The 19,066-nt window shown below is 39.7% G+C and overlaps 1 protein-coding gene across 10 annotated transcripts in view; it reads right to left on the bottom strand.

Moving 5' to 3' along the window:
• The window catches only part of ESRRG (estrogen related receptor gamma), a 371,095-nt gene that overhangs the window by 337,065 nt on the left and 14,964 nt on the right, over positions 1-19,066 (bottom strand). For 8 of the 10 annotated variants that reach the window (XM_041476974.1, XM_041476975.1, XM_041476970.1 and 5 more), the window contains one exon: positions 856-901. The exons of 1 other annotated variant lie outside the window; for it this stretch is intronic. Coding sequence is in view for 1 of the 9 variants with exons in the window: in XM_041476965.1 (XP_041332899.1) it covers positions 856-901 (46 nt within the window). In the remaining 8 variants the exon portion in view is untranslated. Of the gene's footprint in view, positions 1-855; positions 902-19,066 lie in introns of those variants that run through there. One more of the 10 variants, XM_041476978.1, reaches the window with a different exon arrangement.

Below are 19,066 nucleotides of genomic sequence, written 5' to 3'. Positions count from 1 at the left end.
TATTCCAAGTAGATATAAAATTACATTGATTGCAGGAAATGGTGGCATTCAAACAATATTGCAATGGCCAAAGCTTGAAAGCTAAATTCATTGTCAAGCTAAACTAGGCTTTCAGAGGGCACCATGTGATTTGAGGCAAAAAAGCATCTGCAAACCACATATTTTCAATTAATAGTGTAAAAAGCACAGAGTAAGAAAGGAAAAACACAGGTCAATATGCCACATGCCACTCAAAGAAGCAGTCTCTGCATGAAAATACTATGCATATACATACACACATATGTGTGTGTGTGTATATACACGTGTGTGTTTGTGTGTGTGTGTGTGTGTGTGTGTGTGTGTGTGTGTGTGTGTATGTATGTGTTTTGGGCTTTTTAGTGTTTTTTTTTTTAAGGTAGCCTGTACTACAAAGGCCAAATTTGAGATCCAGAAAGGCACAATGCATCTCTAAACAGCCTGACAATGCTCTTTTACCCACACTATCTTTACTTCAACAGTAATTTCAAATCAACAGCACACAAAGTTAAACCTAGTTCTTTTGAAAACTCAGGAAAAGAATTAATTCGAACCCTTACCTTTGGCACCTTAAAGACTTTTGGCCATGACTTACCTGTATAAATAGAAAGAACTAATTTACTACAGAAATGCCCATGGGCAAACATGTTCTGGCTAATGAAGTGTTCAGCTTTTGCATGATTAACCAGCTGGTGGGGGTGGTGTAAAAATCACAGGGCATAAAATAATAAGAAAAATTGATTAGCAGCTCTCTTTTAAAGCACTCTATGAAAAATTTCTTTATTTTTGCTGAGCAGTTTGGAAAATGACTGTACAGAAAAATAGACTTAAATGACTTACCAAGGAGTCAGGCAGAGATTGCACCAGGCACTCACTCCTCCAAGACCTGCATCGCAGAGAGGTTCAAGTGAAAAGCAAGATACCAACCAGCACCATGGGTGGATTACTTATACAACAGGTCCTGCCACTAGTCATAGGGGTAATTTTCTACTACATTGCAAAAGACATTATATAAAGTTAAAACCATGATTGTGCCTTGACTCAGTTCAGTTTCTACCCCAATGCTCTACACTTGAACACCTGAGCTGGCTACAGCTATTCCCGTGTGCCAATTTAAGAAATGCCTTCATACGAGCCCTGGGATTCACATGCTGCTTAGAAATACTGCACATAATTAGGCGATGCCACATAAAAAAAGATGGGGTTTGCATTTACTAGGGACAAAAATCCTCTTGCCCTTCCCATCCTGTACCAGGGGTTCCTTACAAGCTCACATGCTATGCCCTCAAAATAGGACCTAATTAGTGTACAAATATTTGGCAGACAGGTCATGAAAATAAATTTACCATTAACTCTCCCCTAAACCAAGGCAGGTTATCCTGGAGCAGTTTCACTTCATACACATTTGCTCTGGGTAACCCTTCAGCTCAGGTACAACTGGCATATAACAGTTTCTTTAAGAAAACCCACATATTTTTATGGCATGGAATTACTGCAGAAATATGAAAAAGCTGCTGACATAAAACATATGTACCACGAATAAAAAATAAAAGCAAAAATTTAAGTTACAGATATTTTGCAATAGGCCATCGTAATACTCACAGTCCCTCTTTAAGGTCATTACTTCTATGGAAAATGCAATTTCTACACCTATTTATGGACTTTCAAAGACCGGTTCACAGCCCTGTACCATGGGAGATGCAGGCAAAGAATTTGCATCTCAGGGATTTGCAATGTGTTCCAGCCCTGGGGATGCAAGCATAACTCCAGTGCTGGGACTTCATGGGCTGGGAACCTATATTAACTCCCTCTGGCAATTTACAAGCCGTCCCCTTATATCCACAGCTCTAACCATATTTCTAACCATAATCAGATATTGTCTCCTCAAGAGTCCTTTCTTGTGGTATGTGATGGTATACGATATACCTTCATATGCCCAGTTACCTGGATATTAATTCAATGCTCAGATCATTCTGGTATACTGTGCATGCTGTGGCTCAAAATACTCAATCATACCATGGGATTCTTTGTGAAGAGCAATAATTTTACCTGAAATAAGAGTTATTTTTTTACAAGAAGAACCAAAGCAGAACTCTGAAGCCCATTTTCCTTCTTTTCATGACTCCTGTATTTACTTTAATTACCATTTCCTGAGGAAGATCATATCATTTTAAATACACCCAAAGAAAGATGTTTCCATGCAGTTTCCCTATAGGAACCAGGCAGATTATCCTGAGAACAGATCGCTTCACACATACACCAAACATTCACACTGAAGAACTGGTCAGGCCCATGCAGGTTAGATAACTCTACAAATATTCCATAGAGGTCTTTCTTATCAGGTACATCTGAGAAACTTCCCACTAACTTCATGGTCAGTCAAGACTTCTGATATCAAAGAGGTTTTTGCCCATTTTCAAGGCATTGCTGGATCATTAGATCTTTATACACTTGCACAGATCTTGCTTTTAAGCCTCCTCTAATTTTTGGAAACATGTTAACACTCAAGAAAATGGGCATAGAACAGACATGAGCAAACTGAAATAGAGGAAAACTGAAAACACTGGCATTTCTCTCAGTACATCAGTTATGAAAGTGCTATTTCCAGATAGAATTCATCATAAAAAGAGAGATTTCTCATTAAGCAAGAAGTAGCATTAAATTCCACTTAAGTCTAATTTCTCTGGTCATACTTGAATCATGAGCCATTTCTAAAATGTCGCGTATTTCTAACTCTGATGAACTGGGACCCTGACAACACTGGAGCTTGTAAGCTGTGTTTGAAGTTATTTTCAAACATGGTAACAGCCTAATATGGTTACAACACAATTTATTAATTGCAGCTAAGAAATTATGCTCTGCAGTATCTAAGTAACATCATAATTTTAGCCAGCCTACTTGTTTCAAAAGTAAAAAAATTTTTAAAGCCTGTTTGCTACAGAAAGTGAATGCTTGTTAAAACTGTACTTTTTAAAGGAATTCAGAAACACAGATATGAGGCATAGCTGGTTTACAAAAGGCAAAACCTAATTCTTCAGACCGGTGCATCATACTCCAAAAACTTTAGATAATTCTCAGTTTGTTTACTTTTGAGCAATTGCTTTGGAAGAGCCCCCCAGTGGGTGATGTTGCGTGCCCTGCAGAGGGGTCAAGCACAACATACAGGCTGCACACTGCAGGCTTGCTTTCAAAGAACAAGCATACACAAAGGTATTTAGGTGCCTAACTCCACTTATATCCACTCTCAGTGAAATTGATAGAGTAAGTGCCTCTGAGGACATGATCCTTTGACATCAATGTGGATTCCTCAAATGGATCCAGGTCCATGCTTTTATGGACACCAAAACAGCAGAAAGTGAAAAATATTCTGCTTTGTGGCTTCTTTATCCTCTTCTATATTGGAGTTTGTCTAAGACCATGGTTCCTGGTAGAGGACATAACAGCCAAACAGGCTGGTCTAATTAACCAGAGCTTTTCATACTAATTAGGAACAACATGAGCATTAGGCAATCAATAGGACACCTTATGCCACTGCTTTTTAAGTCTGCTTTGACTACTTCTGGTTCAGCTGTACCCTTGAAGCATATTTGGAGGGTTCTTCCTGACACCCTCCCACACAGCATCAATTTTTAGCAACAATAACCTTTCCCATTACACTAGAAATTGATAAGCAACACGGTTAACCTAAGTGCTGCAGCTAAAAGTCCAAAAAAAGTGCCAAAAGGATTTTTTTTTTATTTTGGTAAATTATTTTGATCACTTCTAATGTGACTATACACTTGACCAGTGAGTAACATAGTATGATACCACACTGCAAACAAGTTGCACACAGACTTGTTTAACACACACATCCCACTCAAGAGCAAGGGGAGCCATGCTCCACCATAGTCTGTACACTCAGCAACTCACTTCCAAATTCATATGAAATAACAATGCAATCATTTTTTCAAAAGTCATTTAAAACTCTTTCTGAATAACTTCTTAAGGACAGCTGGCAAGAAAGTAATATGTCTTAAGTACAGATAAAAACAGAAAACCTTTAAAGCATCTTTTCCAATTGAGAGGCTCAACTGCTAAAATTAGTTCTTAGAATTTTTTCTTTGGGTGCCAGTTAAGATCTTGCTCCAAATGACCACTAACAATCAATCCTACTGACTTTGAAATAATCCACAACTACTCAATAAGACCTGTTTGCTAATTAAGTGCATGCAACCCCCTCACAAGACATCACACTTTCATACCCTTATTTTTAAAAATGCACTTTTGTTCCAGTGTCCTGAAACTAACTGTACAAACACGAAGAACTCAGATGCCCTCTCAACCCCCACTGGAAGTGACAAGTGAGTCCTTCTAAAATTGCAGACACATAGTGTCAAGTGCAGGTGTTTGTAAACAAGTTTGGAAATGTTTCTAATTATAAACCATAGGAGTTAAAATTAGAAGTCCAATCCGCTAGCCTTAAAAAAAAAAGAACTTCCAAAAGTGTTCATCTAAATGAGAGCAACCAGTGATGTTTCATTTAGTAACAGGAGCAGAATTCCTGTGCCAAGCAGCACACTGCTCTTTATCAAACTTTCCACTATGAGTTACATTTCTTACAAAAAAAAAAAAAAGATTTGATAAGAATTTTAATTTGCTGTCATACTATGATACCGTATATGTGAAAGTACAATCTAAAAATACCCTATTCACAGGTCTCCTGCGTTTCACATAATTATAAAGAGGGAAAAGAAATGTTCCCAAATTTTCTGAATCTGTCTTGGCTGACAACATCAAAATTCAGCTTTTATGGGGAGCTTCCCACGCCGACCTTCTGAGAACTCAAACCAAACTCTGCTCCAGGGAGCCTTACCCTTCTGGATGAAGTTCTCCTCAATAACCTCAACTACTGTAAAGCTTGGCTTGCTTGGCACAAAACAAAACTCGGAAGGGCAATCCCAGAGCTCTGCCTGATGGAGATCTCGGGATGCTGCCACTGAACTTGAGGTATCTCAGACTTGTCTTCACTACTCTGACGTGGAAGAAATGCAGCTCTAAGGAGCCACATGCTTTGACCAACACTTCAGACAGAGGCTGAGAAAAGCCAAATCCTGCAGCCCTTTTACAGCATTTACAGTGTACTATGACAAGATAGTGCAGGACTATCTTGGACTTTACCTTTGCAGGAGTTTAGGGAGAAAGCAAAGCTAAGGGGAGAGGGAGCTCTTTTTAGGGGAAGAAAGATTCATTAATATCATTATTTCTTAAAGGAAACATAACAGCACATACCCCGGGGTGCCCCACCCCAAAACGCACCGCAACACATTTGAGCATGTCAGAATAGCTTCTACTGATTACAAGTGAGCAAACATAAACCAATTGCAGAGAGGCTCAACTATGGCCTTGATTCAAGAACAGGGTAGTCTCCTGCTGCACTGTCCTGAATTAAATGGAAAGGAACGTGGATTAAACAGCAAGGACCTGCTCCAGGAACAAGGTGAGACTGGCCCTGCCCAGCAGATATCCCTCTGTTCCCCACCTACAACACAGACAGGCACTGCGAGGGGCAGGGAAACAACAGCTCTCCCCGGCACAGCCAGCCTCCACCTCCTACTCCACTGGGATGTTACAAGACAGAGGAAGTGCCCAAACCCATCCTCCTCAAGAACCAGGACAGAAAGTAAGTTGCCTATGTCTCATCACAGTCAGGGAGCTATTTCACATAATAACCACTATCCAACCTTTCCTTTTCCTTCCCTTTCTTTTCTTTTTAGCCTTTGCTCTGTAAAAATAATAGTGTAAAAATATTTTTTTTTCTGGAGAGCCTTTTGAAATTTACTGTATTCAACAAACATGACTAGACCAGTTTAGTGCTGTACATTGTACCCAGCAAGTGCAGTGCTTTCAAAGCAGGAGTACTGCAGGTGGCACTTCCAAGTCATAATACCATAAAATAATGGAATCAGTTGGGTTGGAAGGGACCTTAATGGTCATCTAGTTCCAAACCCACTCTGATGGGCAGGGACAGCTTCCACTACACCAGGTTGCTCTAAGCACCATCCAACCCAGCCTTGAAAACTGCCAGGGCAGAAGCATCCAGTTTCTCTTGGCAACCTGTTCCAGTGTCTCACCATCCTCCCAGTAAAAATTTCTCATCTAAACCAGTTCAAAGCCATTTTCCCTTGTCCTGTCATTATACTCTGCTAAAAAGTGTGTCCTCATTCATTCTTACATGTCACATTTAGGTACTGGAGACTATAAAATCTCCTCAGGGTCTTTTTTTTTCTTTTGGTGAAGAAACCACAGTAATTAGGGACAGAGTGATGGTGCATCTCACCGGCAGCTGGTGGCCTCTACCCTTCTTTTCCTAAGCTTGGGTACCCCATCCTCCCCTTTCCTGGCCAGTGCTGTGAGAGCTCCCTCTCCTGTTCCAGTTTAACCAATGTTAGACCTTGTCCTACTGGAAACGTGGCCTCAGTGAACAGAGCAGGCTCTAAGAGAGTCTCAGCAAACTAGGTTTCCTGCTACAAACTGACATCAAACTAATTCCCTGAGGGAGTATAAACTTCCAACTAAAACCTAGGAAATTTACTTCTTTATTAAACACAGATTTATATTCACATGCCCAAGTTGGTATACATACTATGGATATTATGTATATACAATATATACACATATATACCCACATGTGTATGGCACTCACAGACATGCAGCATTGCAAATCTTTCATGCTACTAACCTCACTGCTACTTTAATTCCAAGCAAGGATAAAAATTATTCATTTCTACAAGCACATCTAAACTTCTGAATGCACCCGTAGTGGACTCACCTAGAAAAATGTTTTTTCCTAAATGAATACATATACTGGAGCTGTGTTTGCAAGTCTAAACAAACCAGGCTTTTCACTGGGTATATAAATATTTTAATTAACAATAAGTATGTATTTAGGAGATTCTGCATCAAAGTCTAGATCAGTTAGGGCAATTAACCCATTACAGTTTTCTAAGATATTAGAGGAAAGAAATTAGGAAATTAGGAAATGCATAAGGAATTTAGAAAATGCATAATTGGACTTTAAGCATTTGAGTGGTAAAATAATCTCAGATAGTGCTTTATTTCTAATATTTTCTGCATGCTCAAAATGAAAGCATGAAGAGCAGCGCAATTGCATATATCCTCTACCAAAAATAGCTGAAAAATACTATAGAAGAGTGCCTGCTGGGTTGGTTATAAAAGTATAATCCATTAACTGCTAATTAGAAGCATCAGAAGCAGGCTTTGCTGCAATAAGAGCTGGCCCTTAAGAAGATGTTTCTGTAACCATTTAAAGGCACAGGGTTTCTCCAGTTGCTGAGAATGGAGCTTGGATGGTTTCAGCATAAAGGCCATGTGAAAAGAGACTATGGCACTTGGCCATGTTACCCAGCTGTTTTCTAAATATGATGACAGGTGCCATTTTTTCCATTTGATCGTGGAACGTAATATATCTTCAAACAAATTTTCCCCAACTAGTCTAGTGCAGTTACATTTCAGATTCAAATATAAGAATGTTTGCTTTTTTTCTCTGACAGACACATATTGCAGAGTCTTTGGCAGATATTTCATTATCGGCCTTTTTCTCAAAGCTGAATTTTTAGTTTATGTATTATTTTGCTTTTTACTGCCATTGCAGGAAGGAAAGAATAAGCACTTGGGCAAAGGATTTAATTCTGAAGGAATTAAGAAGGGGGGGGGAGCTACTAGTTATAATTAGACAATAAATTTGACTTAAATAAGAAAGAATCCTCTTCCGCTCTGTTCACTACTTCCTAAAGAATGGGAAGCATTGCCATAATTTCTCCTCTTCTTTATCTGACTAGTTACCTGGTGAAACTGAACTCCTTTCCTATCACTGAAAGGCCAAGCAGGTCTTTTGATCAGTTTGCCTATGAAAAGGTCTTAAAGGGTTAGGGCAAAAAAGGTGAAGCCAGAAGAAATCCCAGTACTCCAGCTCCCTGCAGAAGTACCCAAGACACAAAAAGCAGTAATTATGGACATGAACAACAAGAGATGATGCCTTGAAATGAACCACAGGCTCCAAAAACCAGCCATGCAGCATGTGGAACCAAAGGGAGCTCAGCTCCCTCCAGGGCTTGAGGGGCCTTGAGCAGTGCAAGAGGACAGGATACAAGTCAGACTGCACAACTCGAAAAATCAGGAAAAAACAAAGCATATAACTAATTTCCCATGTTAAAAAAGGGATGTATACAGCTAGCACAAGGGGAAATAGTTCAGATCAATGTTTTGAGCTTTTCATCTCCATGGATCAATCAACTAGTAAATATAGGAAGAAAATTTGTGTGAGGCAGGAAATGAGGGCATTTAGCTTTTTTCTTTCTGCCCTATTTTCATCTACAACACAGGAGAAACTAATTTCATTTAAAATGGTGAAATAGGGGCATCCATTAAGGAAAATTAAGATGGTAACAAATCATTTTAGAAAGGTAAACATCTAAGAAACAATAAAACTAAGATTACAGTAGAAACAATAAAATCAGATTTACTTTAAACCAATGTCTTAAATATTTGTTAATCCTGGCAGAAGCTCTTACAAGGCAGATGAGTATATCTGTTTTCATTCTGTATGTAGGGAAACAACCGTAAAATGCCCCAAAGCCACGGAGGGAGTCAGTGTCAAAGACATGATTAGTAGTTCAGAAGTTATCTGATTCGGGTCACATGGTGTTCCAAAAACCATACCTAAATATAGCATGCAAGAGATCCGCACAAAGAGCAATCCCATGATGGGAGCACACTAAACTCTCCACAAAATTAATTAGGGTTATTTTGAGGCAACCAAAGGAAAGCAAGAAGGAAAAAAAAAATCAATCCTTGCCCTGCCCAGTTCTGCAAGAGCAGATGTCTCTGGTATGAACAAGCTTCAGTGTGCAGCCCAGGCACTCAGGGAGGTGGTTCCTGGGGAAAACTCCACACAGCATCAATGTAGAAGGTGGGCGGGGGGCACAGTATGGCTGTATTAAGGAATACAGCTCACTGAGGAACAGGATGACCCTGCCAGCAAGGGGACCAGCAGGAAGCCAATACTTGAGTTCTTCTGTTGCTGTTAACAGCATCCTTCTAACACAGAAACAAAACCACCTTTTTGGAAAAGGAAGGTCCATGTAAACAATACCCTTGGCACAGACCAAGACTCTTGGGAAAAAATGAATGCTTCCCCAGATAGAATGGAAAGAAAATTCTCTGCTGGAAGTTGTTACCCCTGAAATCCTCCATTAGCTTTGCCCCTCGACAGGGAGGAGCATTTTCTCACACAGCCTAAAGAGGTACTTCTAACAGCCTTCCCTACATGTAGGCACAAGGAGCAACCTCATGGAAAAGCATGCAGATCTTCAAAAGGCAGCGGGAGCAGGAGAAAGGAGAAGTGTTCCTCAGGTCTTTTGAGTTTCCTTTGGTCCCTCTCTGTTAAGTGGGCACATTTTTTCCTATGTTTCCTGAACACTGAATTGCCAGGTGGCTTCTGACTTCTGCTGACCTACAAGCTGATTTCAGCCAGCTGGCCTAGTTCACAATTTCCCTATAAAACCTATTTTTAAAAGCTCAAAAACTCTGCTGTGAATGCCATGGCAAAGGTTTTACGATGACCACAATGATCAATTTACTTGGACATCACCTTTGTTCCCAAGTACCAGGGGGAACACCATTCTTCTCTCAAGTACTAGAACATGCAGGACACTGATGTTACCCTGAAGACCCAGGCAAAGCAGAAGCAGGGGCTACAGAGAGCAGGACAAAGTGCAGGACAAAGCTGGAAAGAGGCAGAGCTGTGAGGAGTGCTGCTGTCAGCAGGTAGAAAGCAGGCTCTTGAGCCCAGACCACAGAGCAGGTGCTCCAGAAGGCAGGTAACAAAACAGAGCGAGTGCAGGACACAAACTGCAAATTTCGGCTCCAATGCTTCAGGCCATTAGCAGGTGCTTCAGGCAGTCATCCAAATCAAAGTAAAAAAGTGGAAAGAGCCAAATGCTGGTTAGAGGTTTGCTAACATGAAATCCCAGCATGGGCAGTTAAAACACTTCCCCATTGTGGGAGCAGGCTAATAAGAAAAGAAGAAACAAACAGCATATGCAATTTTTGTAAAAACGGCTGTGTTGGGGATTTTACTATCCTGTACTTGAGCCCCAAGATGCAAATATTGGCTGGGATGCTGAGATCAGCAGTTATATGTCCTCAGGTGGTTAGAGACAAGACAAAAAAGAGCTGGCATTTGGGAAAAATAGAGGGCCCATTTGATAATGCTTCACTTGAGCGTAAGAGGGTTTCCCCTGTGGGTATTGTCCCAAAGAAAGCTCCAGGCAAGTTTAGAATGGTTCATTACTTGTCACATCTAGAAGGTGAGTCAGTTAATGATTACACTGACTCACTTTTGACTTCAGCTTCATGTGTTTTCAATCTGAGAACAGTGCTGTCATCAAATGAAATACCACACACCACAAACAGAAATACAGAAGATATCTGCTTTTCAGATGCTCACGGCACAACTGTAGTTATTTTATCTGCCAGGATTTTCCTAGCGCTTTGCAAATCTTATTTTTGTTAGCTAACACACAGCATTCACAACCCATGTTCAGGGAGTTGTCACTTTTCTATAATAATGGACAGTTCAGAGACCTGGCACATGCTTTATTGGGATTAGTCTCCAAATGGCCCAGTATTGGGGCCTTGGATGGATTCTTATAAAATCCAAACATCTGCTTCCTCAAGGGTTAATTCCCCAACGTCTCCTCAACGAGGAACAACACTACCTGGTTTAATTTGTCTTACACAGATATTAGAAATAGAACTGGCTACTCCAAACAGTTGTTGGTGCAGTCTAACTATACTGGCCAATGATAGTGTATTTTAATCAGATGGTCACTTCAACATTATTGGTAAAGTTCTCCTTGCTGAAGCCTGTGTCCCTTGCCAGAGGCTAGCAGGCTTGACAGAAGGAGAGAAACAAACTCCTTTTATCAGAGTAATATGAGTCAATATGTGGAAAGAAATTTCCATCTGCTCTGTGTTGCTGGTGACATACAATTTACCATACAATTTGGTATATGTTTGTAACAGAACAGATAAAACAAGATGGCTCAGCTACTATTATTTATGCTCCACATGTATGGGGAGTTCTCTCAAACCATTTTCTATAGGAGTGGCTAAGACTCCTTACAGAAATTCTGAGGGAAAAAGCATGCTGCTGATTATTTCAGAGAGCTAATGGCACAGACAGACAACTATGGCGCATTTCCAAAAAATAAACAAATTCTCCTTCTCAAACTGTTCCCCAAGGAGATGCTTTTGGTCAGGTACAGGAATTGCCAAAGGAACCTGCTGCATCCAGCAACCTGCAGACACACACAACTTACTAAACACAACCATGAATAGAGTGGCCTATGCTGTTTCTGCATTAATTTTGTGTCCCTGTATGTTACCAGATCCCTGGGACTTTCATGGTCTGTGGGCAGCAAATCGGCTGAGCCAAAAGGGAAGGTTCCACCTGACTAGACCAGGAGGAGCTATATTAAGCTTGTCTCAGCTGGAGGTCATTCTGCATATTTTGAAGGCTACTTTCTTGGTAGCTGGTCAAGCAACCAGTGACCAGAAATTAAGAACCTAATCTGTAGGTTCCATAATACTCAGAACACTTCTGAAGTCCAGACCCTACCTATATAAAGTTCTGAATTTCCAAAATGTTTGACCAAAGCCATTTCTCTCCAGCCCAAGCAGGCTCTTGCATTTGTTAAGCAGTTGCTTCATGTCTCATTTCCAGTAGGCTGCTGGTAGCCCTGCAGCCAAGAATTCATTTCCACAATTCCAAAACATTTTTTTATACTTCCTGACCAAATGGCTTTGCAGTAGAAATTGGTTTCTGTCACCATCTGTTGTTCCATAGTTCGGAAGGGCTAACATTTTCCTTCAAGAGGGAAAAAGTTGGGGAGGATGCATGGCCAATACTAATGGAACAGATATTCTTTTCCATACTGTCACTTTATAGGGAAGGCTTGGCCTATTTCTCAGCAGCTGTGAAAGAATCAGCAGGATTCTTTACAAAGCTTGGTGGCATACGGAATATATTGCTCACTTCTTAATACTATAAAAACAACCTTGCTGCATAACTGAGCTAGGCAAAGAAAGCAGGTGCTTGACAAAAAAAAAAAAAAATTCCTAATGCATCAAGCCTCTATAGACTTTGCAGAAACTCTAGACAAGGATATTTTGGAAACAAGTATGGGTTTGAATTAACTAAATAATATTTTACAGAAGCCCCTAGGCTTCAGAGGTGCGACAGTTCCTTAAAAATAAGCAGGCAAAATCACTGTCCCACAGGATAACATCATATTCTGCCATTCACAAAGCCAATGTTCACATTCCACACCAAAGGGAAGTGTCACCCCCCCCTCCTCTGTAAGACATTAAAAACTGCCCTGCAAGGATCCTGTCTCCATTTCTGATGTGGTAAGAGACTATTTATTTAGCATCAGTTTTAGACCATCTCTTTTTGTCACAGCCTGGCCTCATTTTTACAGCTTCTTAACCAATAAGTAAATTAAACAAAATAATAACAATAATAATATTAATATAAGAAGTCCATGGCGCTCTGGTAACCATACACACTGAATTGCAAACACAGTGCTAGAATTGCAGGAGTTTAGGTTCTCACTACAGGAGACACACAAAGAACAAAGGGTAAATAAGCTTGTTAAATATGCTGGTCTTTAAGTACTCAAGAGCATTGCAAAAAAAGAATTAAAATAAGGTGGAGTATCAGAAAAGGGATTATGATGTGCTGCAGTTATGTGCCCACTGCTGTATACTCCCCAGTGAAAGTCCACTCAGCTATCCCTGCACATACACATGCAGATATATTCATGGTCATCTGTGCCCTGCTGCACCTAGAATGGCCCCAGCAGGTGAAACCAAAGGGCCACTTAGGCTGATTAGCTTGTCTGGGCCCATGGCAAACAGCAGATGCTTAATGAAGGTCATGGAGCAGGGGTATAGTGACAATTCCCCAGACTACTCTTCCAACATCCATCTATTTGTGGCTCAGAGACTTCCTTTAACAAAATACATACAATTTTTCCAGATTACTGATCTGCTTTTTAGAAATCTTCACTTGCAGTTACAGATGATTACTCAGAGCAAGGTTCTCCAGCTACATTGCATGTTTCTTGTACTAAGTGAGCTATTACATGTTGATATGGAAAAATCCAGTCTGATGCCCTCATCCCAGAGGGAAGGGCAAACTGACTATTTGGGCAGCCCATGCTGCCTGAGCTGCTGCACAGGTCTTCTGTGCACAGTCCAGATAGAAAAAGAGGTCTGCTGCAGCCATGACAATGCACATGATGGTGGAAGTTTGGAAGTGCTGTCCTATAGGTTATGATTTTGAGCTGCACATAAATGATTAAAGCCATAAATACAGATCTGTCATCTATGGGGCTCTGAAGCTACCCTTTGATCTCCTGTCACTGTTTAGATAAGTGGCCTTTTAGCAAAACAGGATAGGGAGTACATTGCTGGACACTGAAGAAGTACCAGCTACATGGACAATCACGGGACAGCATGCACCTGTCACTTCCCCACAGTAATACAGTGAGAGGGTCATTGCTCTTCCAGAGGCATCCAAAAACCAGTTCTTGTTCACAGTTCAATATGTTTGCTATTTATGCACCTCCTCATTGCTCAAATATTCTTTGCTCTGTATTCTTTACTTTTACTCTGTATTCTTTAACACCCAATAAAATTAAGCCAGAAAAAGAGAGGCCAAAGGGAAGTGCAGTATCCAAGAACAAAAGATTCTCCTACAGTTTCACACACTATTCATGTAATACACAAACAAAAAATAATACAGACTAAAGCCTACTATCTAACTAAGCAGCCTTAAATAATATTTAGCTCTTTCTATCATCCAGAAATCTCAAAATACTTTACAAAGGTGTGCAGATTGGGAAGAGCCAGAATGCAAGCTACTCCTAGGCATCTGCTCTTTCCATTAGACTGCATCACCACCTCCAAGAGCACAATTCTCTTGCAGCTGGCATGGAGAGATACGTATGTGCGTTAAAGGAATAGTTTTTCCTTAATTCCCTATGCACTGGTTGCTTTTAATACAATGTTTCAGAATTCTCTGTATAAAAGTAACAGTATACCATGCCCCTATGTTACTCTAACTACTACTACATGGGCAAGTAATACTTCATCCAAATGCAGTCCTCCTTTCAATTACAGTAGGAATGTAGTCAATAATCAAGCTATAAATGACTCTTCTCAAAACCGTGAAACAAGGAAAAAGTAGGTTTAACAACATCAAGAAAAAAATTAAAAAGAATATGATGACAGAGAAAACAAAGATAAAACCACAAAGAGTTTTGTAGAAATAGGGGAAAGTCAATGTCTTCCTCCAAAAGTGAAAAGCTTGCAGAAATTATCACAGAAGGAGTGTTTCATAAGAAAATTCAAATGCCAACATGGAGCAGAAATACTTGGAAAGCTCGAAGTCTTACTTTCAGCATGACCTGTCAAACTCAGCATGGAGAGTAAAGTCAGTTGATAAAACATTCCTATCTCAACCTCCACTCTCAAATCAGAAAGCTTCTGTCAACAAGTTTTGGTCTTTGCTAAAAAAGTGGGAATCAACAGTAACACCTCAAAAGGCTGAGGATCCATGTCAGATTTTTAAATATTTGTTGAATGACTTATATTTTGCATACATCAATGCCATAGCTAATAGAAATGGTGTATCAAAACAAATACTTGTCAAAGTTTTTTTATTTGGTTGGGTTTTTTTAAGGTTTGCAGTGAAAATACTATTGTTCAGATTAAAAAAAAAACAATAAAAAACCAAAAAAAAAAAAAAAAAAAAAAAAAAAAAAAAAAAAAACACAGAATAGAAAAAACCTACCAAAATCTGATCTCCACTCTCTCCAATCAGAACCGTTGGTGTTTGTGTAAACTCAGTTCAGGGAAGACATAAACAGCATTTTTTTTAAGGTAATGATTTTCAGCACAGGCCATTTAAAACAGGTGTTAAGAGTGGCCCTGAAACATATCCCATCTGTGTTCACCTAAGTCACCTTATTTTTGTTTTGCTCCATTTTAATGTATGTATACATCCTGTGTTTCCAGCTTGTCTTTTCAGGCCACTCCCATCCTCAACACTCCCAATCTGTCAGCCAGACTCCAAGGACAGGAATTAAAAATGACCATGTTTAAAAACTGAACCTCCCTGTGTAACAGACTTTACAAAAGCAGAAAGACTAAAAATCTGAAAAGTTCCCCATGGTCTTTACCTATTAAATCCCACAGCTTGCCAACAGCAGGGCATGTTTTAGTGTCAAAGAACAGAGCACTGGCTTGTGTTTCTGTGTGATGGAAGAGCTGGGGTACTCCTGTCTCTTTACATTTCACATCACACTGTTGGTGGAGAAAGTTGACAACACCAGGATGCTCAAAAACACCCTGTACTATTACACAGAGGAAGCAAGATGCTTGCTGAGAAATAGTGCTGACACCACAATACGGTTGATTTGGCAAGGGTGATAAAAGTTTTGGTTGGTTCAGGCAGTATTTGATTAAAATAGGATTAAATCCTCATCAGACTTGCTTAAAAATCATTTTACACCCATCCCATCAGTCTGCATCATTCTCTATCTTACAATATTGTCCACCATTAAACAGAAAGAGAGTTAAGTTTCTGCTCATCACATCAGGCAAAGTCCTTGAAAAGACTAATGCAGCAAAGTAAAGGAAGGATTCAGTCAACTGGCAACCAAACAGAAGCCTTCTGATATTTCCCACTGAGAAGTAACAGGATCTTGGCTATAGATATGTTTGACAAACATATCTATAGCGGGGATAATTAAGTTAGTACAGCAAGCTAGGTGCATGCTTTGAAGTGTTCATGCAGCTGCTATACTGACTTTTCTTTCACCTGGTAGGTTAAGCTCACCATCTCAAACTTATTTGCAGACTCATGACCTACCCTCTGTCCTCATTATCACTTCATTTCTGATAGCTGAACATCTTGGAAATAATATTCAAAGGTTTTGTTATAAATAAAGGAGACTAACAGAAGCCTAAATACAGACTTCTGTCACCGAGGAATAACCGGCTGGAACTTCTTATGGCTTCTTTCTGCCAAAGAGTTCACGTAACTTTACAAACAAACAAATATTCTTATAAGATAGATATTGTTATTTTTTCCTTTTTCAAGGCCTCTTGTAATTAGCATCCAAAAGCTTGCTCCCCAGTTTCCTGTAACTGGAAAAAAAATGTGGAAACAGAGAAAATTCTTGCCCTCCTTTGCAAAACGCCCCCAGGATGTTACAATTTCTACACTGGTATCCCTCAGAATAATAGGGTCAAAATATAAAACAGAAAGCTTTAAACTCCCTGTCTTTGGCAGTAATTTTTTACTCCTCAATATTACCAGCAGTGATACCTTTCCTGTAAAGATCAAACCTAACATGATGGTGAGGATTCTGCTGTGGTTTCTGTCACTGGCAAGAGCAGCACCCAAGTGTGCAGAACCTACAGCAATATCCAGACTGACTCCCACTGATCTCAGTGAAGCCAAGACATTATCTCATATGCTTTTCCATACAGCTGGGGAGTGATTTCATATGCAAAGGTCTTCACTCACCTACATCCTTCTACAAATCAGAGTTCTCCGCTGTCTCTTCTTCAACCAGCTCAATAAGGGGCCTATCAACAGTCTCCACTTTTCTACCCTAGGTTTCTAAGACAAAAAAATATCATTACCTTTATTTAGATCAGTGTGTTTCTAACTGGGATAGGACCCTGCACTCACAATACAAGTCACAAGACAGTGATTTGTAGCCCAATAGACTGGATCGAGACATGCACTCCTGAATTCCTCTTCACTCAAACGTAACAGGCATTAACTTCTGAGCAAGAGACACAATTATCATAAAGACAGCACTTTCCCTTGTGCCTCCTCTGTTATACAATTTCTACTTATTCTGCCAAGAGACATGCATTTTGTGTATTTATGGATATGAGAAATCCCAGATCAGACATGAGCACCATTGACAGGGCAAGACACTGCTGGAACTGTCCTGGTAGTGTCCATCCTGTGGGAACACATGGCTTTCGTTTTCCAGTAACATCAGACAAATGCATTCGTTTTAACCTATTCATTTGGCAAAAAAGAGAAAACACACTCTTGCTGCAATTGGTTGTTGCGCCTTTGCCTTTATTTCCAAGTTACTTAGTTACTTGGGTTATTGTTTCCAGTATTTCATTTCTCAGGACACTAACAGGCTGGCTGAAATCATATCTCCCTTTTATATGAGGGCAAAAACATCTCACCCGCGTCTTCAACCTGTACCCATTAAACAACCCATCAAACTGCCTTAGAAGAGTCAAGCAGCAGACTTGCCTCCAATAGCTCAGTTGTTTTCAAAAAGGAAAAGCAAGCAGGCAAGATGGGGCTCAAAAGCTTGCCCCAAAACAGGAACCCTTGCTCTTCTGAGGGCTCCAAGCCCATCTCAGGAGCAGCATCTCACTGGCACTGATGTGAAGCCCATGGACTAACAGGCAGCCAGGGACCCCATGCACGGAGACACTGTTGGCATTGGGACACAACGGTGAGTAAGGGAGACCAAACTTCCTCCTACATGCAAGCTTGAGATTCCATTTTCTGTAAGGTTACCCCCAATGATTAAAATGTTCTGTAACTTACCCTTAAAGGCCAGTCATGATGGGATCCACCAGAATCGACCTGTTATCTTTTACCTCCGCACATACCCCATGTGTGCCTTTCATAAGTAATATGCTTTACCGATGAATGCTGGCAATATTTTCCACTAATTGCAAGAGTTACTAAACTGAACCTTAACTAAAATTAAGTTGACTATTAAAAGCTCAATGAGTAACCCAGCAAACGGAAGCACTGTGCATAGGATTTAGCAAGCGTGCAAGTGATCTGGCAACCACCAAGGCACAATACTTGCTGAACTTCCTATACCTAAAATTGGTTCCATACAATAGTCATACATTCGTGATGTATGATGAACTAATGCTCACAATGTTTGGGTGCACTAAAATGCCAAAATAAATATATAATAATTCAAGCATGCCATTCTGAAAACACAAAGTGAGAAGACTGAAAGTTACAGATTAATTTACAACATATACTCTCCATTAAAATAACAGAGCTCCCTGTATCAGTTTTAAAAATACATTAATAATATCCTTAGCTATTAAGGTCATTATCAAAGATAGTCATACAAATTTTGTCTACCTGTACATAAACACTTATAGATCTTTTAAGGAGCATACAGTGCACTTGTCATTACATGTTAAGTTTATTCATTGTATATAGGCTTTTCATTATTGCAGTTTCTAAATTTAAAAATATATATCTTTTTTGTGATTTTATAATTTCTAGGCTACACTTCTATACAAATATGTTCTACATTCTGTATTTCTGTTTTCAGCACTGCACACAGGTCCATAAATCAAAAGCAGCAAGAAACAATATTAAGATTGCAAACAGTCTGGCTATCTTTAACAAATTAATAAACTAGGGATTCCCTGAGAAGAATTCTCTCTCTCAGGAAAAAAAAAATAAGAGAAAAAGAAAAATATTCCTATCTAATAATGTGGATAAAAAGTACTTTGTCACAAAAAGACAAAATGATTCAGGAGAAATTCTAAGAGATTTCCTAAATACTGTCCTCATTTAAAAAAAAAATCAGTATTTTAAAGAAGAGAAAGTCAAAGTGGACAGACATATACAGAGTTACGTGAAAGAGTTAAAGCTATTGATGAAACACTATTTGCTGATAAGGATGCATCTATTTGAAAAAGGATAGCATTTGGGACTACTTGAACAAAAGTCTACAGAAAACTGATAAATCAAGGAACTAGCAGGATTTAAACAAACAACAGACATGGCTGAGAACACATGAAATGTCACAAGTACAGCTGAGAAATAAGTGATGGCACAGGATCACTTACTCTGCTACTAACAAGACATTTGCTTGGGCCTCTGCAGAGTGGCACAGCT

The sequence above is a fragment of the Pyrgilauda ruficollis genome, unplaced genomic scaffold (assembly GCF_017590135.1).
Source record: "Pyrgilauda ruficollis isolate IOZ18807 unplaced genomic scaffold, ASM1759013v1 scaffold4, whole genome shotgun sequence".
NCBI classification, from domain to species: Eukaryota; Metazoa; Chordata; class Aves; order Passeriformes; family Passeridae; genus Pyrgilauda; species Pyrgilauda ruficollis.
The sequence above is the reverse complement of the archived record's forward strand: the minus strand, read 5'-3'. Positions and strand labels throughout refer to the sequence as shown.